This window comes from Juglans microcarpa x Juglans regia, chromosome 6S (assembly GCF_004785595.1).
Source record: "Juglans microcarpa x Juglans regia isolate MS1-56 chromosome 6S, Jm3101_v1.0, whole genome shotgun sequence".
Lineage (NCBI taxonomy): Eukaryota > Viridiplantae > Streptophyta > Magnoliopsida > Fagales > Juglandaceae > Juglans > Juglans microcarpa x Juglans regia.
The window spans coordinates 20,531,034-20,558,713 of record NC_054605.1 but is presented as its reverse complement, the minus strand read 5'-3'; the positions used below and the strand labels follow the sequence as shown (position 1 = coordinate 20,558,713).

General features: G+C 37.5%; 3 protein-coding genes and 1 pseudogene across 4 annotated transcripts; 3 read left to right on the top strand and 1 right to left on the bottom strand.

Annotated features, from left to right (window-relative positions):
• The first annotated feature begins 5,608 nt into the window (after positions 1-5,608).
• On the top strand, positions 5,609-13,344 carry LOC121237412 (WD repeat-containing protein 44-like). Of its 2 annotated transcripts, XM_041134139.1 has the most exons (8): positions 5,609-7,656; positions 8,745-8,835; positions 9,213-9,370; positions 9,475-9,526; positions 9,652-9,734; positions 9,932-10,025; positions 12,541-12,767; positions 12,798-13,344. In XM_041134139.1, the coding sequence occupies exons 1-8, from the start codon at positions 5,983-5,985 to the stop codon at positions 13,134-13,136; spliced, it is 2,718 nt and encodes a 905-aa protein (XP_040990073.1). In that variant the 5' UTR covers positions 5,609-5,982; the 3' UTR covers positions 13,137-13,344. The 2 variants fall into 2 exon arrangements, with proteins under 2 accessions (XP_040990073.1, XP_040990072.1); XM_041134138.1 differs by having other exon boundaries at positions 12,541-13,344.
• Positions 13,345-14,510: 1,166 nt separating this feature from the next.
• On the top strand, positions 14,511-16,791 carry LOC121237411 (F-box/kelch-repeat protein At5g26960-like). Its single transcript, XM_041134137.1, has one exon. The coding sequence runs from the start codon at positions 14,803-14,805 to the stop codon at positions 16,102-16,104; it is 1,302 nt and encodes a 433-aa protein (XP_040990071.1). The 5' UTR covers positions 14,511-14,802; the 3' UTR covers positions 16,105-16,791.
• An 858-nt stretch (positions 16,792-17,649) lies between these two features.
• On the top strand, positions 17,650-21,370 carry LOC121237410 (annotated as a pseudogene).
• A 210-nt stretch (positions 21,371-21,580) lies between these two features.
• LOC121237409 (stem-specific protein TSJT1-like) lies at positions 21,581-22,967 on the bottom strand. The gene is made up of 4 exons (XM_041134136.1): positions 22,673-22,967; positions 22,371-22,611; positions 22,129-22,249; positions 21,581-21,920 (listed from the first exon to the last, which is right to left on the bottom strand). The coding sequence occupies exons 1-4, from the start codon at positions 22,885-22,887 to the stop codon at positions 21,724-21,726; spliced, it is 774 nt and encodes a 257-aa protein (XP_040990070.1). The 5' UTR covers positions 22,888-22,967; the 3' UTR covers positions 21,581-21,723.
• Positions 22,968-27,680: the final 4,713 nt, after the last annotated feature.

Genomic DNA, 27,680 nt, shown 5'->3' with positions numbered 1-27,680 from the left:
CAAGCCAAGTGAAACTATTGTGGGAAAATTTATGGATGTCACTATAGGAAACATGACACCTCACAATTAAAGGTGCACTTAGAAGAGCAATGCAAAAAAAGTCCAATATTAAGATCATTACAAGACAAAAGCCAATCTAGGCTAGAAATTGTACATAAAAAAATGACGGATGAGACTAGTGGGGGTGCAACTTTGAAGGGGTATACTAAGTATGATCTCGATGAGTGTAGAAGACACCTAGCTCGTATGGTCATAATGGACGAGCTACCTTTTCAAATTGTTGATGGGAAAGGGTTCCAAGCGTATTCTCGCTACTTGAAACCAAGGTTTAATATTCCTTCTCGCCACACGGTGGCAAAGGATGTAAAAAAACATTATTTCATTGAAAATGAGAAGTTGAGGGGTCAATTGGCGGATCAATTTGTTTGTCTCACCACTGACACTTGGACATCGATCTAAAATTTTAATTATATGTCTTTGACTGTGCATTTTATTGATTTTCATTGGACATTGCAAAAGAAAATTATAAAATTTTGTAAAATCACCGATCATAAGGGTGAGACAATTGGAAAGGCCTTGGAGGCGGCAATAAAGGAGTGGGGGTTGACCCGAGTGGTTACAGTCACAGTCGATAATGCCTCGTCTAACGATGTTGCATTGAGACATCTAAAGACCTATCTTAGAGAGGCAAATAAGACACTCATGGGTGGTTAGTGTTTGCATGTGAGATGTGCGGCACATATTCTGAATCTGATTGTCACTAATGGTTTGAGAGATATTCATGACTCGATTGCTCGGGTTAGGACTGCTGTGAGATGGGTGAGATTTTCTCCTTTGAGGTTGGACAAATTCAAGATTGCTGCGAGATCTGCGGGCCTAACATCTAAGAGGGGCCTTTGTACTGATATGCCTACACGATGGAACTCAACATTTCTGATGTTGGAGGCGGCCCAAGAATATAAGCTGGCATTTACATTATTGGGTGACGAAGACATCCAATATATTAAATATTTTGATGATTACGGGGGATTGGGGAAACCCGTAGAGGATGATTGGGAAATTGTAACTAATTTTGTAGAGTTTTTGAGGCTTTTTTACGATGCACCATGAGGCTATCTGGAACTTTGTACCCTACATCCAATATTGTATGTCAGCAAATATGTAGGGTAAAAGAAGAATTAAATGACATGGTCGTGGGTGGTCACATTAGGATGCGGGAGATGTCATTAATTATGAGGACAAAGTACGACAAGTATTGAGGAGATTTAACGAAAGCTAATATTTTGTTATATGTAGCTGTCGTCTTTGACCCGAGGTATAAGTTGGATGGCATGATATTTGGATTGGGCCTTGCGTACGGGCAAGTATGGGCAGAGCTTATTGCAGCAAGGGTTCGGGAAACCCTTACTAGATTATTTGATGAGTTTTCCACCCTGCGGGGTGGTAATATTGCGGCACCTACACCTACCCCCTCAGCCTCAAGCTCACAGTTTCCTGAAGTCGAGGTTGAAAAAAGACGTAGATTGGAGTGGGGTGAGAGGTATGAGCAGACCCCCTTCCTTCGGAGTTCTGTAGAGGCTCAGCTAGAGATAGACAGATACTTAGCAGCAGAGATTCTACAATTTTCACGAGATTTTGATATATTAAGTTGGTGGAAGGTGAATGCCGTGAAGTATCCCATCTTTGGAGAGATAGCCCGCATACTTTTGGCCATCCCTGTTAGCACAGTAGCCTCAGAGTCGGCCTTTAGCACGGGAGGACGTGTATTAGATTCATTTCGGAGTTCATTAGCTCCTGCCACTGTGGAGGGTTTGATTTGCACGCAGAATTGGATCAAGGGAACTCCAATTTATGTTCCGGATGTTCTTGAGTATGAGAAGGCCGACGTCTAGCAGGATAGTGATGATCAGTTTGGATCTGGTATTTATTTTAATTTCATTTTATAATTTCTTATTTTAATTTATTTATTTTCATTTAATTGGTATTCATTAATTTGATTTCAAATTTAATACTTATAGTGATACATGAGACGACGTCTACGGCTACCTCCGATGCAGTATGACTTTGTATTGGACTCACCATTGTCATGGTTTGTACAATTTTTTCCATAATTGTTTTTTGCATTTAAAATTTTGTTTCATCTTTATAACTTTTTAATTCTAATTTGTTTTATTTTTAACTTATTAATATTTCAAGTTTTATAACTTATTGACTTTTATGATCTTGATTTTCAGTCTCACAGCAATCGACATAACTCACCACTCAGTAAACTCACCGCTACGGCTCCACCCCAAAATCAAATTGATCAAATTGAAAAATTATGATTTTGTTAATTTATAATTAATTGTAATGTTGCTACAATAGTTAATTGTACAATTTGTAATATTTATTTCTTTTAGAGGAGTTTGTAATAGTGTAATAGTTTATTAGTTCTCTTAATTTGTATAATTGTGAACAAAATATTTTAGCATAGTGCCTTACTGCCTTAGTGATGATTACTACTTAATTAGTTAATAACGTAATAGTTCAATCTATGATTCTATATATATATATATTTTTTTTTTCCTGTTTTTAAATTTATATACTTTTTAATCTAAATAATAGGCTCAAATGGCCCAAAAACGAATTCTGGGCCCAAAGTGGCCCAAAAACCGATTCTGGACCATTTAGGGCCCAGAAAAATGTACTGGGCCAAAGGCCCAGTATGGGGCGGGGGGTGCGGACGGGTGGGGGTCCACCCCCACACCCTGGCCCAACGGACGGGAGACCTCGCCCCCGCATGGCGGGGGAGGGGTCTGGGGAGAAATTCCCCCCCCGGCATATGCGGGGGGGGGGGCGGGGGAAGGGTGGCCCCGCCCCGTAGGGGCGGGTATCACCCCTAGATGAGCCCGATCCTTTCCTGCCCTTGCATATCTTTTTAGCTTTTGGTACATAAAATAATTTTTTTGGTAATTATTGCTGTTTAGGTCAGACAAATATTATTGAAAAAAAATGAATATATATTAATATTCGGTTGGTGCATAAACTCTTTTTTAAGCCTTTTTCGGACGAACAGAGACAGATAGAAGTTAATGGATGCAGGACTTCAATCTCAAAAAATGTCAATATGTTGGGAAAAAATTTAATTGTAAATGATTATGCGTATTAATATGCGTATTTTTTTCAATATGATTAATCAGAAAGTAAACTTTATTGAAAACAGTACTAATTTAAATTTAGAATATGAAAAAAACAACATTAATACACAGATTGATACACAAACTTACTTGTACATAACAAAATTTGTACGTTAGATATTAGAACTATTTTAAGGTCTCACGTGGTATGATAATTAACTTATACGTGGGAAAAAAAAAGAAGAAGAAAAGTATACTTCAAATAGAATAATGATTTATATAAATTATAAATATATAAATATTGTGTAAATTATTTGTAAAAAATAGTAAAATTTTATTTTTTTAGAATATACTTTTTTACAAAAAGTCTACACAAGACTTGCATGATTTATAACTAGCATTATTCATTAAAATAAAAAACTATTTTATTTTCAGTATGGTGTGCGAACCATCAGCATAATTTAAATAGTAAAATTTAAAATTTATCTTTAAATTAAAATCATACCATAATAGTACTCTTAAAATAATTACATATAAAACATCATGATTCATACACAACATCGGACTATTGCACTGCTGGAAGTACAGATGTACAATGCCCACCTTGAGAGAGAGGGGGTGAAATTAATAAAAGAAATGTTCTCATTTAAGAGATTTTATAAAATAAATTTATAAATTAACATAATTTTATATTGTCTATTTAATTAAAAAATTATTTTTATTATAAAATAGATTTAACATATTATATAAAATTATATCAATTTATAAATTTATTTTTATATAATATTTTTATAGTTGTAATATTTTTCTATTATTAAATAAAAAACTTATGGTCTCCAAATCAGTAAAAAAAAAAAAAGTGACGTTCGACAGCATCAATTTCAGTAGTAATGGGGCTGGACTTTTCTGGTAGAGGCGTAGGCCGAAGAATCCGACCCTTTTGAAGCCCAATACTTCACCGTCATTTCCCAAGGTTTTTTTTTCCTATTTTATTTTTGGTGGCCCTACCATAACTTTGATGGACTGCTCCTCGCAATCTCTCTTCATGTGGTCTATGATTATTGTGGTCTATGATTATTGTTTGATTTAAATAATAAAGTTTCAGATCCAATTTGTTTGTTTTCTCAACATGTTTTATTCAATCTCATCTCATTTAATTATTATAATTTTTTAAAATTTTTAAATAAAATATAATAAATAATTCAATTATTTCAAATCTCAAATTAAAAATAATATTAAAAAAATAATATTATAATAATATTTTACTCAATTTTTAATTTTTATTTTATCTCATCTCATTTCAAGTCATTATAAATCAAGCCTAAAAGGTAACGTATTTGAGATTTTAGAGGCCAACTAGTTTTGATCAGTGCCCCCATTAATGGTGGTATTTAAAATCTGAGCACTTAAATGGTAACATTATTTAAGATCATTGATAACTAAAGGAAATTTTATTATTGATAATGATATCACATGTTTACTGTCTGGCCACCCTAACATGACTATCGTGTCCAATTTTTTTATGGTAATACTAGGTTAATCAATGTTCTGTGTGTTTTGAACCTAGCTAATGCCTATCCTAATTAATACCCATCACGAAAAAAGGAAAATGTCTTAAATGAAAGATAATATCAACCACAAATGTAGTGGCCCAATGGGTAGGTTGAAGTTATTGCAAAACCAAAAAAAAAAAAAAAAAAAAAAAAAAAGAGAAAAGAAAAAGAAAGAGCATGTTCTTCGGCTAAAAAAAGTGTGAAAGCCAAAATGATATAAATATTTCATTCAATCCTATAATTATATATATATTTTTAATTTTTATACAAAATATAATAAACAGTTTAATTTTATCAAATTTTAAAATAATAATATTAAAAAAATAATTTTTTAATAATATTTTATTCAACTTATATCTCAATTCATTTCATCTCATCCCATTATTCAAATAACACTCCATTATTTCCGATTTAACTATTTTGTCCCAACCCCATTCTTACCATTTCTCCAATCAATTCAAACTTAAATTCGAATACTTTTAAATTCAAATAATATTAGATATATTTATATATTGAGTAAGTGTTTATTTATTTATTTTATGTAAATTTTATATTTAGTATTTTTTTAAAAGAAATACGTGACACGTATATATTTTATGACTGTAAATATAATTTTATTTTAAATTCTAATCTATATTTTATTTATTTGTTGATAAAGTTATAATCTATTTTAAGATGCATACATTTGAGTAGAGAGTTTTTTTTGTTTTTAAATCACAGGTCATTAATTATTAAATTTAGTATAATTAAATTTGATCATGGTTTTAATCATTATCCACCCATAATTTTGATATAGTATTAGATAATTAAAAAAATTAATTCATTAATTTTTTTTTTTACTTATTAGATGTCTACTTTGACGACGACACATCAAGAATTTATAAAATCATGTGTATAAGAAAATGGTAAATAATATTTTTATTCACATTTCCTCCTCACTTCATGTTCTCATCAGAAGGAAACGAGAAAAGAAATCTGTCTCCCTCCCTCCCTCCCTCCCCCATTCTCTCTCTGTACGCACACAGACAATTTTGCCCAAACCCCAACTCCCCACAGCATGGGATTTCGTTCCCCAACCCCTCGTCTCTCTCATTGGATCTGAGTTCCAACCCCAAAACCCATATCTCTTCTTGTCCGAGCCCTCCTAATTCCCCAAAAATCACACAGATCGAACAAATACGCCGCCGTTTCACGGGCAAACAGAGTGGGACTCACGGAGATTGAGACAGAGTCGGCCATTCTGATCCACTCGATCACCCGGGCATTTCTCCATTGAAATGGGAAATGCCCGCGAGGTGTATTAGTATCAAACGATGAGCAAAACCCACGACGACGAAGAAGAATACAAGAACGACAACCGCAGCGACGACGACAACGAGTGCTTCTACGAGTCCCTTGACCGCATCGCCTCGTCATCCTGCTCATGCTCCAACTCCAACTCCGACATCGAGGAGAACGACGCTGTTTCGTCTTCGGCCTCGCCTAATCATGGGTCGGTACCGAAATTCCCAATGGGCGCGTCCAACAAGTACGATGTCTGGATCTCCGAGCCCTCCTCCGTCTCCGAACGCCGCTCGTGTCTCCTCCGCCAAATGGGCCTCAGCAACGACCCCTCCTTGTCCCGCGCCAAACCCACCCGAGATTTCGGATTCGGTGGAGACATTGGCCGATCAGTGTCGTCCGACCGCTTGTCTAATCACTCCGGTGCTTCCACCATGGTTCGATCAAAATCAGATGGGAATGACCGTCAACGTGATGCTATAACCACTTCCTCCTCTGTTTGCTCTCCTGCTCCTCCAGTTATTTCAATTCCCTGTTGTTCTCCTTCTTCTGGTTCTCTTGTAAATAATAATGATGATAATTACAACTGCAACCACGTTGTTCTTGTTAAGTCCCGGAGCGATAATAGTAGCGGAGAATCCAAATCTCCGGTTGCTAGTGTCGCTGCTTCGCCAAATAAGCCGCCAGTTGGAAAGATTAGTTCTAAAAAGGTTGAAGCGATCCGTGGCGATTCCACGGGGGGTCTAGACGTCAATTTTAATAGCAATGTAGGTGGTGGTAGTGGGGAGGTCGAGGAGGAGGGTTTGGATTATGATGGCGTTGGGAGGGAAAGTGATAAAGTGTGCTTAATTAAGAACCTTGATAACGGGAAGGAGTTTGTGGTGAATGAGATTCGGGAAGATGGGATGTGGAACAAGCTCAAAGAAGTAGGGACAGGGCGGCAGTTGACTATGGAGGAGTTTGAGATGAGCGTTGGGCATTCGCCGATTGTTCAAGAATTAATGCGGAGGCAGAATGTCGAGGATGGGAATAAGGATAGCTTGGATTCGAATGCAAATGGGGTTGGTGGGAGCGGGGCAAAAATGAAGAAGAAAGGAAGTTGGTTGAAGAGTATAAGGAATGTGGCGAGCTCGGTGACGGGTCATAAGGAGAGACGGAGCAGTGATGAGAGGGATACCTCATCGGACAAGGGTGGGCGGAGGTCTAGCTCTGCTACAGATGATAGCCAGGATGTCTCGTTTCATGGGCCGGAAAGAGTAAAGGTTAGGCAGTATGGGAAGTCGTATAAAGAGCTCGCGGCACTCTACAAGAGCCAGGAGATACAGGCTCATAATGGGTCTATATGGAGCATTAAGTTTAGTTTGGACGGGAAGTATCTCGCCAGTGCTGGTGAGGATTGTGTTATTCATGTTTGGCAGGTTGTGGAATCGGAGAGGAAGGGGGATCTTTTGCTGGAGAAACCGGATGATGGGAATTTAAACTTGTTCTTTGTTGCCAATGGGTCGCCGGAACCAACTTTGTTATCTCCAGGTATGGACAATCATCCAGAAAAAAAGAGAAGGGGGAGGTCATCAATAAGCCGGAAATCATTGAGCTTGGATTATGTTGTGGTGCCAGAGACCGTGTTTTCACTTTCAGAAAAACCCATTTGTACATTTTGTGGACATCTTGATGACGTGCTTGACCTTTCATGGTCCAAGTCTCAGGTTAGTTGCTATTTTTTATGTGCTCCTATGCGTCCGTTTTGTTGTGCTCTATCGTTTATTTACATATGTAGGTCCAAGTCTTTTGTAACATAATTGTAGCTCTGGAGTTAGACTGATTCTTCTGACAAGAAAGTTACCGAAATAATTAATATTGTGATCCACTTTTGAAGTCATGTGACTGATTTTAACTCTTGGAAAGTAGTGCTATTCTAGGGGAACTATACTTTTATTTAACAGGTTAACGTTTGTTGAATGTTAAGTAATTTAGGAACTATTTTACCGTTAGGGTTGATGAAAGTTATAAGAGGAGTACATTTGCAAAATGGGCCTTCTGTCTCAAGACAATGGTTAAAGAATGTCCAATATTCTCACTTTATAAGCAGAAGTGTTTTTTTTTTTAAAAACCAGTCACAAGGATTTTATTGATGATAATAGGTATAAACCAAGTACACGGGATGTATACAAGAGCGACGCCTAATCATGATTATCTAGAGACATTTCATAAGCAGAAGTTACTATATGATTTAATTATTTTTATAAGATAGTTTTGAGAGATTTGTATTCTAGTGGAAGCAATGGGCTAGTGGGCTAACTTGGATGTAATTGCTGGGATTATAGATATTTTCTTAAAATTACTTTAAAAGTTTTACTCTGTGCACTTTGTTTCTATTATAGGTTATATTTAATTGTGGGATTGAAGGTTAGTTTGGCCAATATTTTGGACTTGAGAATTGCTGTTGGGTGCAAGTAGACTTTGAAGTATGATATTTTCCTGTTTTCCAATGACCACCATTTTGAAGTGTCTGCTAGCCTATACCCAACACCATTTAATGTTTTGTTAACATGGATATTCCTAGGCAGCGAGTGTGTAGTGTCCTGGTTCCATGTAACTTGTCTTTAGTGCGACTAAATGTTTGATGTGTAGGGTTAATAAAGGCTAATGTTCATGCAACCTTCAGCAGAAGCCTCAGTGGATATTTACTGAATAATTATACATAGGATGAATAACTCTTCTACGTTAAGTAATTGAACGTTTTGTTAAATTTTGAGCGAAGATAGACTTACAAGTATTTGCCTTTTTCTTTCAGCACTTGCTCTCATCTTCAATGGACAAAACAGTGCGGCTGTGGCACTTGTCTAGCAAGTCTTGTTTGAAAATTTTTTCACACAGTGATTATGGTAAGTTGATGTGGCCTGCCTGTCTTTCTTTTCCCTTATTCAGCCTCTCTTTAGTACCTGTTGAATTATAGGCCATTGATGTGGATTCTCCTTTACAAAGTAAAGACCTAATCATTTATTGACGCATGAAACTATATAACTTTTGGGTTCATGAAGAAAATAATATTTCACCCTTTTTATTGTAAGTGAAAATAGTATTTCACTCTAAAAAAAAAAAATGATAAAGAGTTTAGTTAGAACTTAGAGATATGACTTTGTGATTTATTATTGAGAGTTTTTCATTACAAGAAATAATTTTTTTTTTTCTCTTTTTGTTTCTCAGTTAACTATTTTGTGTACTGCTAATTACATTATGTCTTGGACGTGTCTTGACACAGTAACTTGCATCCAGTTTAATCCTGTTGATGATAATTACTTCATCAGTGGATCCCTAGATGCTAAGGTTCGGATATGGAGCATTCCTGATCATCAGGTTGTTGATTGGAATGATGTGCATGAGATGGTCACTGCTGCTTGCTATACACCGGATGGTCAGGTTGGTCATAGCTAATATGCCCTATCCTTGTATAAAAAGACAAGTTCAATTTGTGTAAAATAAGGTTGTTCAATAAGCTCAAGGAACTTTGTTGATTTCTGAAGGGCGCACTGGTTGGTTCATACAAGGGGAGTTGCCGTTTATACAATACATCTGGTATGATCTCATACAGCTCCCTCTCTCCGTGTGCAGTGTTATTGTGTTGTTGCAGGTGTGCTTGCCTAGTTCTGTCAAGTGCTTTGCACATAACTAATAATAATTCTGTCTGTTCATCCTTTCAGATAATAAGTTACAACAAAAACATCAAATCAATCTGCAGAACAAGAAGAAGAAATCTAATCACAAAAAAATCACTGGTTTCCAGGTAATTTGGTGGTTCTGTATCTGTCCTTTTTGTTTATCACACACATACATTCTGATATGAAGAGCAGAAGTGATTTCTTTTCCTTTTAATTGCCCTTTGTTCAGTTCAGTTTTCCCCTTGCAGAGCTTGTTTTCATGCCCACTTTGCACCATAAATTTGTGTAATCCTTTCAGTTGCTGATCAGTTTAAATGAACAGTTTGCTCCAGCAAGTTCATCAGAAGTTCTCATCACATCTACAGATTCACGAATTCGGGTTGTGGATGGTGTTGATCTGGTGCACAAGTTTAAAGGTAAGAATAAAATATATCAAATGGTCCTTCGTCATATCTTCTCTAGCCACATGAAAATGCTTGATACATGAACCTTTTTGCCTTGAACCCATTTTGGTTGATTAATACATTGCCCATGACTCTTTATTTCTTGAAGTTTTTAATGGTATGCTACTGAATTCTGATTTACATAAGATTAAAAAATATGATCTCTATGAAGGACCATGGGTTCAATACTTTGGACAACAACAATTCAATGTTATCCTCTTCCATAAATACTACAGTGGACCACAATAACCTGTTAAGACTTTTTTGATAGCCTGTTTAATTGCAATATGCACACACATACTTCACTCTGGTCTCCTTGGATAATATTGACTGATATTGAGTCCTGCATATCTAATTGTATAGTTTTTTCAGTCGATTTTATTCCAGTGCCCTATGCCTGTACACTAATGATGCAGTAAATTAGCACTATTTTTGAGGAGTGTAGTAATGTCCAATAGAAATCAAGTTATGTTGGAAGGTATCTGCACTGAAATTTTTGTCAGTTGAAAATTTTGAGATTTTTTCTTCAGCGAGAAAGGGGGGCCTACCCTCTAAGCATAAGTGTTCCTTAATGACCAAAGCGTACAACTACCGCGTGGGAAAGGTGAAAAAACCCTATTTAGGGAGTGCAATAGATAAACCTGAGATCTGATGTGAAAAGTCAGTCAAAGGAGCAAAGCATAGAGCCTTGAACTATCTGATCTATGTTAAGTGAGATTTTTCCCTGGCTTCAAAAAGCCTTTTATAAATCCTGCTTAGATGTTCACGAGTTCCTTATTACATTGACCTTGATAATCAAGATTGATAATTGGGTTGATTGGGCACCGAGTTAGGGGTAATCCTATTTTGTGTTGTCATCCATTTCCATGCGCCTCATATTCATTATTTCCCTATTCGTGTAGTTAACTGTAAAATTAGATTTTATGCCTCATTAATGCTGTAAAGCAGGATATGTTTGCTACTTGAAACATATGTGTAATGGGTCAATTTACTTCTCGATGGAGACAACTACAAGTAAATTAGCTATCGAGCTCTAGCTCAAATGATGCTTCTTCCCATTTTAAGTAGTGGAAAATGAGGTTGTGGTATCTAGATCAATTGGTTGGTTTCTGACGAGCATTGATCAGTTTCTGTATGGGGGGCTCATTTGGTTTGGAGTCTGGTGATAGAAAATTGTAACCCAAATGTGACGACCTCAACCCTCCTAACAAGTCATGGTTGCATTCATCTGAGTTTGGTGATAGAAAATTCAAAATCCTATTAACTTTTGGGTTTAGGACATCCTGAAAATGCAAATAGGAATAATAGAAAAAGGTCAAAAATAGGCTTGCTGATTTCATAAGATTTGAAACAAGTTGAACAGGTCTAAATTAATGCCTAAATGGGCCACTCGTGACGGGCTCTAGCGGGTTAAATCATACTTAAAAACACAGCCCAAACGACCAAACTTACCCATTACCATTGGTTCAACTCAGTTTGGTCTTTGAGAATTGATTGGTTCAGTTCAGCGGTTGAATTCTGCCTATCAATATAGGTAGAGCCATCAAAATCTAGTGAACACCAACAGGCTAGATTGGTGCTCATCTGCGGAGCCAGATGGAATATTGTCTGATACCATACCCCTTCCTTTTGGTAGGAGTTTTGGATGGCCGATTCAGAAATTTAAATTATTCTTACTTGAAATCAAGAAGGTGATCACGTGTCGTATTTTAACTGTTTTATTTAACAAGCTACATGGAATGAGCATGTCTTTATACGAATTGTGTTGACAAGCACATGAATTTTCACCTACGGTTTGAAATCAGCTGGTGACCTCTGAAAATGATAGGGGTTTGTAGTGATAGAAGTCGGAAACAACAAGGAGAATATGAAATGAAAGATAAATCTGACCTTTTTATTAGGTGTTTCGGCATCTAATGAGTCTGCAACGATATCTAAGAGTGCATTGTGAACACCCCTGATAATGAGGACCAATGCATGAATTACACGATATCTTAATGATTATTATAATGGAGTCTTGTGAGTGGATTGGCCAAATTTACATGGATCGTGATGGTTGTGGATCGTGATGGTTGTGGGTTCACATTCTTGTTATTCAAGCTCATATTCTGGTGTATCCTACACCATTTTTGGTAGGACCACCTGTGCTAGAATACGTTGTTTAGATCTAAAGCTCAGGCACAAGTTATTGCATTTGAGTTACTGGTTGTACTAACATCATATGGTCCAAGGTGTGATACATCCTCATTAAAATCATTCTCTGCGATTGATCAGTAAACAGAGTAGTGTATGAAAAACGTTTGCTCAAAATACTTGAGCAGCATTACAGGCCCATTAAAAGTAATTTGTTAGGGAATCTCTGTGTTTTCTGGATGCCCATGAGTAATGTTTTCTTGTATATTGATGCACTGATCTTCTACTATATTGGCATATATGCCTGTCAGACTCCAGCAATTTTCACAGCATAAGTTGGTGCCTTCCATGACAGGATTTCGCAACCAAAACAGTCAAATATCAGCTTCCCTTGCAGCAAATGGAAGATATGTTGTTTCTGCCAGTGAGGATTCCTATGTGTATGTGTGGAAACATGAAGCTGATTCCCGACCTAGTAGAAGCAAAGGTGTCACTGTTACGCGCTCCTACGAACTTTTCCACTGCCAAGATGTGTCTGTGGCTATCCCTTGGCCTGGCACCTGTGACTTTTGGGGATTAGAAGATACTTATAGCAAGGAACAAAACGGGCTTGACAACAGCCTTGATGAGGTCTCCACAGCCAATCATCCTCCGACCCCTGTTGAGGAGATTCATGGTGGTTCTCAACCTGCATCTGGCTACTCGAATAGTCCACTTCATGGAACGATTTCTAGTGCAACCAATAGTTACTTCTTTGATAGAATCTCAGCAACGTGGCCAGAGGAAAACCTTCTTCACACTACTAGGACTCGGAGCAGCCCTTGTGTCAGTGTGGATCTCTCCAATGGTGTGGACCAAAGCATGTCAGCCTGGGGTATGGTGATTGTAACTGCTGGCCTTCGAGGGGAAATTAGAACGTTTCAAAATTTTGGGTTGCCAGTTCGAATTTAAGGGGCCAAACCTCAGCCTTGATCTTGGGGGAAACAAGTTGATTACACTACAGAAGGCAATTCTCCACTTCCCCCCACTCAAAATTTGTACAGAGAATTAATTGGGTGAGATTTGTAATATTTAGCGGTGTACCATTTCTTCTTGTGCTTGTGCTAGCCGGATGTGGAGGTGCAGAAGGAGATCCAGTCCGACTGAGCATTGGGGAAACCAAAAAAAAAAAAAAAGAGAATAGATTTGTTAAAAAGAAAAGAAAAAAATACACCCTGAATCTGGAAACCGATGAATTTCTGTGATCGGCGAATTGTAGAGTTATGAGCATTGAAAAAGCTTATTGAATTATAAATTGAAAATTCTTTTACCAGTAAATCTCACTAGTGTTGTTTCATCAAATTCCTTGGACTGTGGTATTGCAGAGTCAGTTTGAGCTTGTTCGAGGGTCGACGAAATCTGCTTCACCGAGTTTGCTTTTCCGAATATAAACAAGTGCCAGTGTGGTTATTTTAAGAACTCAACGGCTAATATGTCGAACGAGAGTCTAGAGAACACCTAAAAAAAAAAAAAACAGCTTAGTAATTCAGATGGTTAAACGGGTTGAATTCAGGATCGAGAGTGGGGATTTCAATTCAATTATTTTTTGGGCGATGTTCACTCATTAAAATAGACAATCCCCAAATCAACAAGCCATACATTAGCCGATGAACCAAAGCCTGGCACAATTGCACTTCCAATTTTCCAATCCAAAATATGCCCCTCGCATAAGCCTTATCCTTTTTCAGCTTTTTTACCTCCCCAGCCACACTACCTCTAGGGAGTCGAGCACTTTGGTGAGCGGACCAAAATATCCCCTTCTATGCCCACCAACCATACCCTTAAGCAATGGCGATGGGTTGGTTTTGAATGATTATAATAAGAGAAAAGAAGGTTGTAGGCAAGATGTTTGACAAAAGAAAATAAAGCAACCAAGGTTACTTCTTGGCACCGCACTCTGCCTGAAGGTTTTTCTCTAAGCAAAGAAAATAAAGCATAAAAAAAATATATTGAAATCCAAAAATCAAAAGCCTCATTGGTTGCTGGAGATATATCTGGCACACTCACATGCTGCAAATTATCTTATCCTCTCTGCCCCTCATTGGGTTCCTTTTCAAATGCTTATACTCAGCTTCATTTTTGTCACCCTAATCTTTTTTTTTTTTTTTTTTGGGAGTAATAATTACAAGTTCTATACAAGTTTTTTTTTTTAAATAAAAAGTGAGTTCTATTAATAAAATATATTTATATATATATTTACATTTTTTAAGACGAGTTTTACTTTTTTAACAAAAGAAAAAAATTATACAGAACTTTTCTATTTGAAATCTGTGTAAATCATTTCTCATTTTTCTGAACTTGTAAGAAAAGATTTGAAGACCCAAATCAAAGCGGTTGAGGAGCTTTGCTCTGCGTAATGCGAGTGCCAATAGCTCTCCAGGATGCCTGTTTGGTCTGCATTAAGATGTAGGTAGGTCCCCTTTATTATTTGATTAACCCACCTTGTCGCCATAAATGACAGTCAAAACTGCTCTCATCCTCGTCTCCCCAAATCTTCTCAAAGAGAACTGAATCCTTCGCTCTCACACTGTTGTAATTAATAAACACTCTCTGCAGCCCGCTTCTTTCGCACCTTATTATGTCAGAGAGCTGCAACTCTCGCCACTTCTCATGGCTCATGAAATCCTGCTTTCCCAACCCTAAATACACTTCTCCCGACTCCTTTTCTCATCCCCATTCCCACATTCGTCTTCCCCTCAACGTCGCCGATCACTGCTCCCTCCCCACTACTGTTTCCTCTCTTCCCAATGATCTTCTTCTTGAATGCCTCTCCCGTGTCCCTCCCTCTTCTCTCCCTGCTCTCTCTCTTGTTTGCCTCCGCTGGGCCCGCCTCCTCCAGTCCCCTTACTTCTTCGATCTCCGCCGACGCCTCGGTCGCCTCGAGAATTTCGTGTTTGCCGTCTCTGCCACTGATTCCGGCCTTTACGCCGCTAGTCTTCGCTTCCATGACGATGCCGATGCTCTCTGGAAGGTCGCTTTCTTCCTACCCAACGACGCCGTTTCTCTCGGGAGTTTCCATGGCTTGCTTTCCCACGCGCGGCTGTCCGCTGTCGGCCATAGAATCTTCATAATCGGTCGGAACTCGATGGTGCGGTACGACACGTGGTCGGGGACTGTTGTAGCCAGATCGGCGATGATTTTCCCTAGGAAGAAGTTCGCTACGGCCGTCGTTTCGGGGAAAATATACGCCGCTGGAGGTGGTCCAAGGACCAGCGCAGTGGAGGAATACGATCCCGACTCCGACACGTGGCGCGTGGTTGCGCACGCCCCGAGGAAGCGGTACGGTTGCATTGGGGCCTCCGTGGACGGCGTCTTCTACGTGATCGGTGGGCTCAAGATCGGCGCTTCCGTGGACGAGCCCTCGCGAGCCGCCAACGCGGAGGCTCACGTATACGCTAGCTCGATGGACTTGTATGACGTGGAGGCGCGTACGTGGTTGAGAAGTCGAGCCGTCCCCGGTGGCGGCTGCGTAGTGGCAGCTTGCGCTGCCGCCGGGCACGTGTATGTTCTCGCAAGCCATGCCGTGGAGCTCTCGTTCTGGAGATTCGACGCGCGAAGAAGAACCACTAGTAATAGCAACAACGGAAGCAGCGTTAACAGTGGATTTGGGGAGTGGTGCAGGTTAAAGAGCCCTCCTCTCCTGGCGCAGGTTAGGCTGGACTGCACCGTGAGGTTCAGCTGCGTAGGAGTGGGAGTAAAGGTGGTGCTTGTTCAAGTCACGGGCTGTATCGACGACCTATTGAGGCGGAGCGGGAGGGGACTTAGAGGTTTGAGAGAAGGGCTGGTGTTGCTCTACGATTCCGCTGGCGGAGACTGGAGCAGAGGGGCGGATCTTCCGGAGGTGATTCGACACGCCACCTGTGTGTCTGTGGAGTGCTAAGTTACGCTTTCCCCATCCGCGCATGTTAGGGAGTTCGCAAGCCTGAGCGCACGTGATTGTCGTTGCGCACGCGTTTGCTTAAAGCGAGGAAAAGCGTTGTTTTGGGCGTTTTATTTAATAAAAGAGAGGAAAAGGTTGTAGATTGGGTTATTAAGAAGGGGAAGTGTCGTTGTTGCTACTTGCCGGTGCCTCCCCCGGAAAATAGCACGTAATTATGGCATGCATGCAGTGAAAGAGCTGCCAAATCCGCTGGACTTGCCAAGGAAAATTATACCATAATGCTGTACTTGGACCTTGATTCACTCGACAGCGTCCGTCAATTTTCGGATTACTTCAGACGGTCAGGCTGGCCACTTGATGTGTTAGTCTGCAATGAAGTCGTTTATTTGCCAACTGCTCAAGAGCCTACATTTACTGCTGAAGGGTTTATGTTTAGTGATGTTTGCACTAACCACCTCGGTCACTTCCTTCTCTCAGGTTTGCTGCTTGAGGACTTGCAGAAATCTGACCCAATCAAGGCCTCTCATCGTTGTGGGATCAATTACTGTTATTCATTCCTTCCGAGTTATACTCTTTTTATCTGTGAATACTTCAGTTCAGCTAGCTTGTCCCATTGAAATAAATCCAACACTCGAGAGGCTGTGTTGTAGACGTATATGATTCTTATGAAGATGACTTCTTTTGCGATTTTCAATAAAATATCACTCGCTCCTGTAGCAAAGCACAAATCACCACCCGGAAGTTGTGATTTTTCGTCTTAAATGTTCGAATTTTCTAAAAAATATGAGTGAAACAAAAATTGGAGAGAAATGCCATTGCTTTGGTCTCCTCTCCTTTGAATAAGGCTAACCATTATCTGCCCATGGAATAAGGCTAACCGTTATCTGCCCATCGCAAAAGCCCATGAACAAAACAACGTTGATATTATGAAATTTTAAGATAAAATGAAAATACAATGTTATCTATATTTCGAGTGTCCAATAATTTTTCGTAATATGACGATAATGTTTGTTTTGTTCGTTTTAAAGGTTACACCATATTTTTTAGTAGATAACATCATATGATGCCTCGGGAATTTGATTCAATTTTATTAATTACAATTTACTGCTGAAAAATAACTCACTTTCCGATAAATCACTTTATTAGTTAAAACTGTTTTGATATGTCTTAAAAACATATTTTATTAATAAAAAATGTATTTGTGCACATATTTTTGTATGTTATTTTGTTTGAAGGAGGTATACATGAGAGGGTCTTAAGCCTTTTTCCCCCCCTTTTCTTAAAGTCAATCGGTAAAATTTAGTAAAAGGGAATTTCCTTTTGCGGCTGATTGGGCCTACTATGGGCCCATTCTAAACATCAGGCGGGCCTAAATCATGAGAAGAGAACCCTTGAGTCGATCCAACCCAGCGAAAACCTCATCATCTGGGTTTACGTTTCGGCTCCTCCTTGCAAGTTTGCAACCGAAGGGTTTATTGTCTCTGTATACGTTTTTCCCGCTGAATCGAACCCGTCGAATTCTCTCCGGCTACTTCTTAGGTTTCCTCTTTCTTCATTTGCTTTTCTTTTTGCTCCGCTAATAGAAATTTCTTTAATTCTTTACTTTTCTATTTACTCTGATTCACAAAGAAGGGCTTGCATTTGTTGTTTAGCTTTGTTTTTTACATTTTTTTTTTTCCTGGGTGTTGTTATTCTTGTTATGATATGCTCCGAGCTTACTATTTTTGGTGAGAATTTTGACAGATATGCTTGTGGTGAATGCTTAATTGTCTTAAGGGAATAACAATAACAAGAGAAAACAATGGGGAAGAAGAGAAAACACAGTGAGACGGAGGTTTTGGCACCGCCTAAGAGGATAGGAGTGCGGAGGAGAGACCTAAAAGGACACTATTGGGTTGGAAAGACAAGAGTGAAGAAGTGAAGAAAGAAAGTGATTCTGCAGGTTTCAGGAACAGAGAGAAGGTCCTGGTGACTTGCTCTCGTCGCATTAATTTCAGGTCGAAAATCTAGTTTCCTTGCATTCCCTGGTGGTGATTTGTGTTCGTTTTCTGTTTTTGATATTAGTAACATTGTCTATGTATTCTATGTAGGTACCGGCATTTGATGTTGAATATGGTGTCGCTCTTGCCCCACTGTAAGAAGGATAACAAGGTCGAGTCGAAGGCTAGTAAGGGCGCCACTTTGAACGAGCTGGTCGAGCTGAAAGGTTGCTCTTCCTGCCTTTTTTCGAGGTGATTTAGTTTTATTTGATTTAGGAATTAAATCCATATATGCTGTGAATAATTGCTACTAGACATGGTATATAACTGGTACTCAAAGGGATTTAATTTAACGTATTGCAAGCTGATTATGGATTTGTTTTAATTCAAGAAGATTAGTTGATTCATTTTTGCTTTACTTCAGTTGTCATCTACGAATGAAACGTTTTCTTGTTCTTCTATTTCAGTGCAGGAAGCATCAAGATCTTTATCTATGGATGGCAAAATGCCCCAACGGGCCATCTGTCAAATTTTTAGTTAATGCTGGTAAGCTTCTCTTTTGATTTCTAACTATATGGGAGTTTAGTATTCCTCCACCGAAAGGGAGGACTATAAAAAAAAAATAGGGGTACGGTTCCTCTTCTTGAAAAAAAAAAAGAAAAAAAAGCTATATGGGAGTTTCATATGGGATGAATGACGGAAATAAACCATTTTGAGCAATGGGATTATTCCATTCCTTCCATAAATAGATATGTGGATAAAACGTACGTGTAGAAATTTGAGAAAATATGGGTGACAAACAAGGTGATTCTTTTCCTTTCATTTCCAGTGCACACAATGGAGGAATTGAAGCTTACTGGGAATCATCTAAATGGGTGTCGTCGTATTTTGACATTCTCGGACAATTTTGACAAAGATGCTCATTGGAAAATTTTGAAAGAGATGATAATTCAGGTAGTTTGGTTTTTCCCCCTTTCCGCTGAAGCAACAATTCTGTCAAACTAATAAATCACATTTATATTCTAACTACACAGATTAATTTTATATTATAGTTCCTTGTGTAATGTGAAGAATTGTTCTTTCAATCCTCAAATGCACCATCTTGATATACATAGTAGACATATTTATCTAATAGCATTGACCAACACCACTATTATTAGCCCAAATTATTTCATTTAATAATTGCTGTTATCTGATATTTCACTTTCTTCTGTCGAATTGACCAACAGCATTACATGCTTGTGTGCCTAGTAACTTATAAACTCTGTTTTTGTTTTTTTTTTTTAAATGTGGATATATAGTATGCCATGAATTTGGTATTAAAAATTATCTTAAAATGATTTTTTGCTTAGTTGTTTCTTGATCTTAATTTCACAATTCTATGCTACTATTTTATTTTACGGATTATTATATTGGTGTCAATTACTTATCAAAAAAATCATATTGGTGTCAAATGCGCATTCTGACATTCTTTTGTTTCACCTCCCCAGATATTTGGAATACCAAAGGAACACAGGAAATCTAACCTTATCATGATCATGTGTTTGTTTTCTCCATTGTTGATGACCACATATGGTTCCGGAATTACCAGGTTGGTAAAAGGATAAATTCATAATGAATGCTTTACTTATCGAAAGAGAAAAAAAGTAATGGAGACTTTAGGCTTACAAGGTTCCAAAGTTGGTGCTGGTTTTTTTCTTATATGACAGTGAGCATTTCTGTATGTTAAAAGTGTGAAGGGTGTACGTATAAAAAAAAGAAAAAAAAACGTGAAGGTGTGATATCTGTTTTATGTGGTAATCATTTCCTAATGATGCAAGTTCTTTTAGGGCAGAAACCTTCTTTTTTTTTTGTTTTTTTAAATGTCAGGGAGTCTCTCCAAGGCAAGGCCCTTCGGACCCACCCCTGCAGAGTGAACCCCAATCCTGTACACCGTACCCTTGAAAGTTTCCCTACATGAAACTAGTTAAATTGCTGGTTTTTCACCATGGGATGTGGCCCCAAAGGATTGTTTACACCCATGAGGTGTTGAACTTTAGATCTTGAAGGGAGTGATACCCCAAGGCCAAGGCCTTCACCACTTGGGCCAACCCCTTGGGGTTAGGGCAGAAACTTCTTATGCAGAGAACAAGTGAGTTTTTATCCCTCCCCTTTGTTAAGACAAGGAATGAGGTTGACTTGTTGTGAGTAGGACTTTGTGAGTAGAGATTCTATTGTTTGGCCACAGGAGGGAGGGAGGGTGGGAGGAAGGGACATACTAAATCCATGGCATATATCATATAGTTTTATGGATCTGGATTCTGTTGCCAATAGCCACCCTCAACTAAGCTAGGCTTTGTACCTTGTGATTTATGGAACTGGTTTCTTTTCTAGTTTTCCAGAAATAACAGTCTCTCTCCTGTAAGGATTTGAAAAGACCTTGAAGCTCTCAATTTACAATATCTAGCAACAGTAATACATAGGAAAGTTTTTAGTCATGGTATCGATGCATATATTTCTTGTTGAGGTTTGCAGGATTTGCTTCATAATATATGTACTGTATCAGGTAATTGTCGTAGTAGTTTAAATCTGAAGATGCTCTTGTATAGGTTGGTCCACGGTTCTGCTTGAACCCAATCAAGATATTCAGTGGCAGCTTTGGAGGACCTACCCTATACGAGAATCCATTTTACATATCACCAAATCAGGTATTCATTGGTGTGCCGTCATCCCCCCTCTACCCGCTCTTTCCTTTTTATTCTTAGAATTTCTTATAAATCATGGATTATGCTCATCAATTTTGTGCTTCCAGATTCGAGCGTTGGAAAAAAGGAAAAAGGCTGGGAAGTATGCAAGGAAAGTCAAAGCAAAGACAAGGAGAAAGATGCACGAGCTATCTAACCCATTGGAGCCTGACGAGTTTGCAGATATGTGGAAAGAATAATTAATACATTTGAAGACCTCATCCTTTCTGGTAACAAGTAGTAGAATTTCCTCTTCACCTTGCATCTCCTCTAAACGGCAGATTTTACAAAATGATCCTGCCTTATCTGGTGTTTGATATTGCTCCCCAGTTGATTAGCATGCGTTCAAGTTGGGGCTTGTCCAGATTTTCTATATTTTATTTGCTTCTTTCTTATGATTTATCCTTCTCCTATTGTGTTGCAAAATAAATATCTAGCTATTATTTCATATCATTCTTTATAGATTTAAAATCCCTTTCGTTCGTGTATTTCCATGACAAATATCTAGCTATTATTGCTGTCAGAGACCTCTACAAATGATATTAACATCCAGATCTTGCTGTGGACTTGAATTGGCAGTATCTCCCACAAAGTACTTGAAAACTTATCGATTACTCGCTTTGTTCTGTCGAACATGACTGTATTCATCCATTCTAAGTAATGACTAGACCCTTGCAACCCAAGTTGGTGTTTGTTTGAATTGCTGATATTGTTTGCTTGCGACCCAAAAGAAGACCATTTTTCATTTTTTCTCACGAGTTCTAGTGCCTCCAATTGAAAAGACATATGTCTATTAACTTTTTGGCACGTTTTCCTTTTCATCTTTTATTTGGGAGAACCATTCATGGAAAAAAAAAAACGAACAAAGAAAAGAGAGACGAACAAACTATAAAAAGACGAAAGCACACTGTCAACATTTAAGCTTGATGTGAATCCCAGTGGGTCCAATTGGCTTCACTTCCGACACGTGGAATGCTGTTGACCCTTGTGTACTTGTCAACTTTGAAGTTGGCTCCACACATTGCCCCTTCACTGTCTACCCTGGGCATGGCTTTCATCTTGTTCATCGGATGCTCAAAGCTCATCAATCCTTCCTCGCTGTGGAAAATACACCCTGCACACATACAAACCACCACCATGCGAGGCCCATGTCATCTTTTTGTATGCAAAATAGAGAGAAGATACGGTTTATATAAATTGTCTCTGCGCATCATGTTATGCCGGGGTATTTCCATGAAAAACTGATTCACCCGTTTTGATTGAAGATGTAAATGGAAAAACCAGGGAACAGAAAAATAATTCCTGAAACTCCCTTAAGTTACCTGTTGGGAAGGGGGCAAATGATTTGGCACAGCCAGCTTTGATGATTTCCAAATCATCAGAAATCACCACAGAGCCATCAGCAGCAACACCCCAGTAAAGTTTAACACCACCATCAGAACCCTGCTTCCAAAATGAACACTTTTGTGAAGATCATCACAGGCTACTTCTAATCACCATATTAAAAATTATTACTCTTTTCCTAGGGTGGGTGAAATGGGTAAAAGAACAAAGGCTTGCATACCAGTGCAGCAAAGACAGTTCCAGCCTTGCTATCATAGACAACAAAGGCAAAGCTGCCATCAAGATCCTTGATAACCTGATCAGCTGGGTATGGACCCCTGTCACGAAGTGTGCGGTAGGCTTCGATCACAAACATGGCTTCATTACTGCCCTTTGAAAGACCATACTGCTTATTCAGTGAGAATAGGTTGTTCAAGCTCCCCAAGAAGAGGCAATATATATCTTCAAACCCACAGAACAACCTGCAATCACCCACAAATTCAACAGAAATACATCTGACATGTATGGAGCAAAGAAACTTACCTTTGATGGAGTGGACAAGGAGGGTCTTGCCCAGCATAAGCAAGCACGGCTGCATCTCCAAAGGTCATGAAGGAAGTCATGTTACGAGGATGATGAGAAAGGAAATCGTTGAGAGTTTCCTCAGGAAGTTTAGGTTGCTTAGAGTCATTGTCAGATGCAGGACTGTTGAGCTCCTCGGGCGGATGAGCAAAAGCCTTGTGAAATATAGCCAACATCTCTCTCTCTCTCTCTTAGATCGATGTGAAGGGAAAGTCAGGAGAGTTCTTGGAGTATTTATGTTGTCACGTTTGTGACATCTAGGTGTCAGATTTTATCTTCCAGTGTGATGGATAAGGATTAATTCTCGTACTTTGAAATGCTCTCATCTTTTTCCTTCCCTTTTTATTTTAATTTTTTTAATTTTTTTTTTCCAAAGACGACAAATCTGCCTATTTTTTCAATTTTATTTATTTATTTATCATAAAAAATAAAATGAAAGATATTGACCAATAAAAAGAAAAGAATGGAAGATAAATAAATAAGAAAAAGCCACGTAGGAGTTTTATGCAGCAAATACTCTTATCATGTTAGCTAAATGTTGTTAACTCTAATATATAAATAAAGCCGTTGTATCCAGAGTATTCTGTGGGCAGATTACTGCCATTGTTTTGTTGTTTTGAACCTAATGAATGACTCCGCGACGTCACGCTTTCTTTCCCTTTTCTTCAGTGGATATCTCGTATTACTTCTTATAATTTTCTGTTTTAAATATATATTTTTTTCAATTTGAAATTATATATTTATAAAATTCACATTTTGTAAATATATTTATCCAAATTATAAAAATTATTCGAGGCAGGAAATTTTATAAATTCACATTTTGCATCTCATGCTACAAATACAGTTGCTTGCAATTTGCAAAGCTTCAATGGTATTCCAAAGCGGGTTTGCACATCGAATTCTTCTACGACTGCGGTAAGAGAAGTCTATAACCTAATTTATTTTAAGAACTTTATATATTGCTTAGTTGTAAAATAGTTATATCAGTATCATTTATTTTAAATCTTTCGGATCTAAATCATTTTTGGTGCATTTATTATCAGAAAATGATTTAGGTAAATTTGGGATGTACAAAACCTTGTGCTAGGGGTGGGCAGCGGGGCCCTGCCCCCATCCGCCAAATGCAGGGGGCAGCACCCACAACAGGGGCAGAGCCAGGATGGGGTGCACCCTCGCCCCTCCCTCGCTTTTATTATATATGTAAATATTTATATGTAAAAAAAAAACATCGTTTCAACCGTCAGTAAATAAGAATCTCTCTCTCTCTCACCTCCGTGGCCGTCTAAGACTCCAACCGTCATTGTCGTTGTTCCCACTACAATGCCGTTGTCGCCGTCATCGTCTGTCTACATCTACGTTCTCTCTCTCTCATCTCCGTCGCCATCCAAGACTCTAACTGTCATTGCCATCGTTCCCACTACGACGTCACCGTCGCCCTTCGTCTGCATCTCCGTCATCGAAGGTAAGAATCTTCTCTCAAGCCTCGTTTGCTTTGAGAGATGAAACACAAAACTTTAAAAACTTATCTAAGTTTTGTACGGTCAGACACTTTCTAAAAACAAACATCTATTTTTTATCTCATCTCATTTCATCTCTCATTATTTTATCACTATTCATCAACTGTACTGGTGGGTCCTAGTGGCAGTAAATAGCTTTTATGAGTGGGTCCCATTTCTTTACGAATAAATAACTTATTTTATCACTTTCGACAGGAGTGGGTCCCAGTGGTAAACAGGTGCCAGTGGCAGTAACGTACTAATGCCGAACTGTGTGGAAAAAAAAAAAAGAAAAAGGAAAATGCAACACAGCCTACCATTAGTGGGTCCCAGTGGCAGGAAAATGGAAAAAAAAAAAAAAAAACGCAACACAGCCCAGGTAAAAGTAAAAAAAAAAAAAAAAAAAAAAAAACAAAACGGCTGTGGGTCCCACAACCATAAATACCTCAAAAAAATCAAACTAATCTCATCTCATTTCTATAAACAAACACAATTTCATCTCATCTCATCTCATCTATACTCAACATGTCTCAATACTATTCACATATATCTCAAAAAATCTCATCTCATCTCATATCTGAAAACAAACGAGGCCTGTCTCCGATTTCACAATTTTTATTTTTTTATTGAGTTATAAAATGGAGATTGGCGGAAGGATGAGATTTCATCGGAGATAGAGGATGAGATTGTGTTTGTGAATTGTGTGCTGTGGAGACTCGATTGTGCATATATTTTGATGATTGATGACTAATGTGTGTTAATTTTTGTGGGTTTGTGATGTGTTTTGATGATTGAATATGTGATAGTGATAGTAATTTTGTGGGTTTCAAAATTCGGATTGGAACCCTAAATTAATTTAGGGTTCCAATCCGAAACCTTAAATTAGATTGAAATCTCTAAATTAATTTCGGGTTTAAAATTTTTTGGGTTATTCTCAATAGGTAAGAATTTAAAAGCATATAAAAAAAAAAAGCGAAGACCTTCTGAGTTGAGCAAAATCATCAGGATATTCTCTTGATCATTTGCAAATATATAGTCGAATAATTTGGAAAAGAAAGATGTTTACTCACAACTGTGATTGATAATATCGACTCATGATGTCGGATATAGAACTACAATGACACTGAAATTGCCATGCATGCAATTATAAGTGGATTTTTTGCCCTAAGAAATATCCTGTTTTTGCCAATAAATTTATATATATGGGCAATCCTCTTAGTGAATGAAGATTCTATAGAACTTAAAACATGGAATTAGAGGCTATTATGAATTATGCTTTGTATAGATTGTGTATGAATATATTGTTTATTTCCAAATATAAAAATTAAGATATTAATTAATATGATAAACCTTTATTTCTGAGAATTTGTTTTTAGAAAACTAAAAATAGATAATGTGATATTAATTAATGTGACAAACCCCTCTCTCTCTCTCTCCAAATAGATAATTAAAAGTTAATGATGTGACTTTCATAATAGACAAGCACTAAAAACAATAGTATGTTAGTATGTTTTTAATTAACAGAATGTATGTTTCTTGATTCTTGGTTACTTCAAGGTTCTACTAAAATAGAGAGTATCATATCAAATTTAATTGTTATATTGATACATGAGACGACGTCTACGGCAATCTCCGATGTAGTATAACTTTGTGTGGATTGGACCCACTATTGCCAATTTGTCATGGTTTGCACAATATGCATGTATTTTAAATTTTGTAATGTTTATAACTTTATAATTCCAATTTATTTTATTTTTAACTTATTAATATTGTAGGTTTTATGATCTTGACACAACTCAGTGAACTCATCACAACCCAAATTGATCAAATTTGAAATGTTATGATTTTATTAATTTACAATTAATTATAATGTTGCTATAATTGTTAGTAGTACAATTTATAATATTTATTATTTTTAGATGAGTTTGTAATATTGTAATAGTTTATTAGTTATCTTAATTTGTATAATTGCAATAGTTTAGTGCCTTAGTGATAATTATTAGTTAATACTTAATAGTATTAGTTGAAACTTAGTATATAGTTATTAGTTAATATTTTCTATCCAATATCCATATATATATATATATATATATATATATTGCAATATATTTATTTTTGTAGTTAAATTTTGCCCAAAAACATGTTTGAATGAGTTTCTGAGTTATTTTGGGTCCAGATAACTGAACTCAGCCAAAGGTCCAGTGGAGAAAGGGGGGCGGACAGATGGAGGTCCACCCCCGCATCCCGTGTAGCGGATGGGGTATCTCGCCCTCGCATGGACGGGGGCGGAGTACGGGAAAAAAATCCCCACCCCCGCCCATGCAGTGGCATGGGACGGGACGGGACGGGGCGGGGCCACCCCTACCTCGTTCAGTTTCTTTGTAAATGTAAAAGAGTTGCATGAGATACTCATTTTTTATGGTGTGTTCTACTTTTATTTTAAAGGATTTACATAGAGTTTGCACCTCCTAAATAAGGTTGAAGAATTTTTGGTCCAAACAGGAAAAACTGACCGAATGGTTCGGTCTAAACCAGACTGGACTGAAAATGTGTGTGGTGGTTTTTGTCCACCATTTGTGGGACCGAAGGGGTTCAGTCTGGTCCCCCAAGGTCTGCTAATTTGAAACCGACCGAATTAGTATATATATATTTTAAAATATTTATATATATAATATATTTTTTTATATAGTAGTTATATAAATTAATTATGTAATTTTAATCTAATCTATTATCATTGACCATATAAAATATTAAATAATATATGCTATAACTTAATAATGCATTATAAATCATATGATAATATATGTAGAAACATAATACATTCATACATATTCTACTATTTACACTTAATTAAAATAATTAGGTAATTTTTTTAAATACCTAAATTGCAAGCAATCATGAATAATCCATGTATAATGAAATTATTTGATATTCATTAACTATATATAAAATGTAGGACATTATTGATAATTATGTATACTAAAGAGTAAAGTCTAAGTTAGTAAGTAGTAACTATCAACATCATAAATATAATTATAGTTAAATATTTTTTTAATGAGTTAGTTATATAATCCACATTAATAATTCACTTAATTTTAATTTTAGTAATTTAAATCATTTTTTAATTAATTTATTTGCAAAAAAATAGATGAAACAAAATAACTGGTCCGGTCTGGTCCACAAGGGGTGATTGGTCCGGTCCGGTCTAGGAAAATAATGGACCGAAAGTTTCAGTTCATCATCCCCGGAACGAACCGATTTACACTCTTATTCATAAACTTATATATAACATTACTCTTTATTACATGATTTCAATCACATTAACGTTCTTAATTACCCAAGAAAATGAATGATTAATGTCTACATAAGGTGTCGATTATTTGTATTATATTATTAACACTCTCTCTCACATACGTGCTAGACCCCTTCTTAATAAGCATGTCCAACACACGAAACATTTAATTAAATAGAGT

Coding starts and splice junctions, on each gene's coding strand:
- LOC121237411 (XM_041134137.1), top strand. CDS start 14,803: ATGTCAGAGAGCTGCAACTCTCGCCACTTCTCATGGCTCATGAAATCC.
- LOC121237409 (XM_041134136.1), bottom strand. CDS start 22,887: ATGTTGGCTATATTTCACAAGGCTTTTGCTCATCCGCCCGAGGAGCTC. Junction 22,250..22,370: donor GAACTGTCTTTGCTGCACTG/GTATGCAAGCCT, acceptor TTTTGGAAGCAG/GGTTCTGATGGTGGTGTTAA. Junction 21,921..22,128: donor ATTTGCCCCCTTCCCAACAG/GTAACTTAAGGG, acceptor GTATGTGTGCAG/GGTGTATTTTCCACAGCGAG.
- LOC121237412 (XM_041134138.1), top strand. CDS start 5,983: ATGAGCAAAACCCACGACGACGAAGAAGAATACAAGAACGACAACCGC. Junction 9,527..9,651: donor CCGTTTATACAATACATCTG/GTATGATCTCAT, acceptor TCATCCTTTCAG/ATAATAAGTTACAACAAAAA. Junction 10,026..12,540: donor TCTGGTGCACAAGTTTAAAG/GTAAGAATAAAA, acceptor CTTCCATGACAG/GATTTCGCAACCAAAACAGT.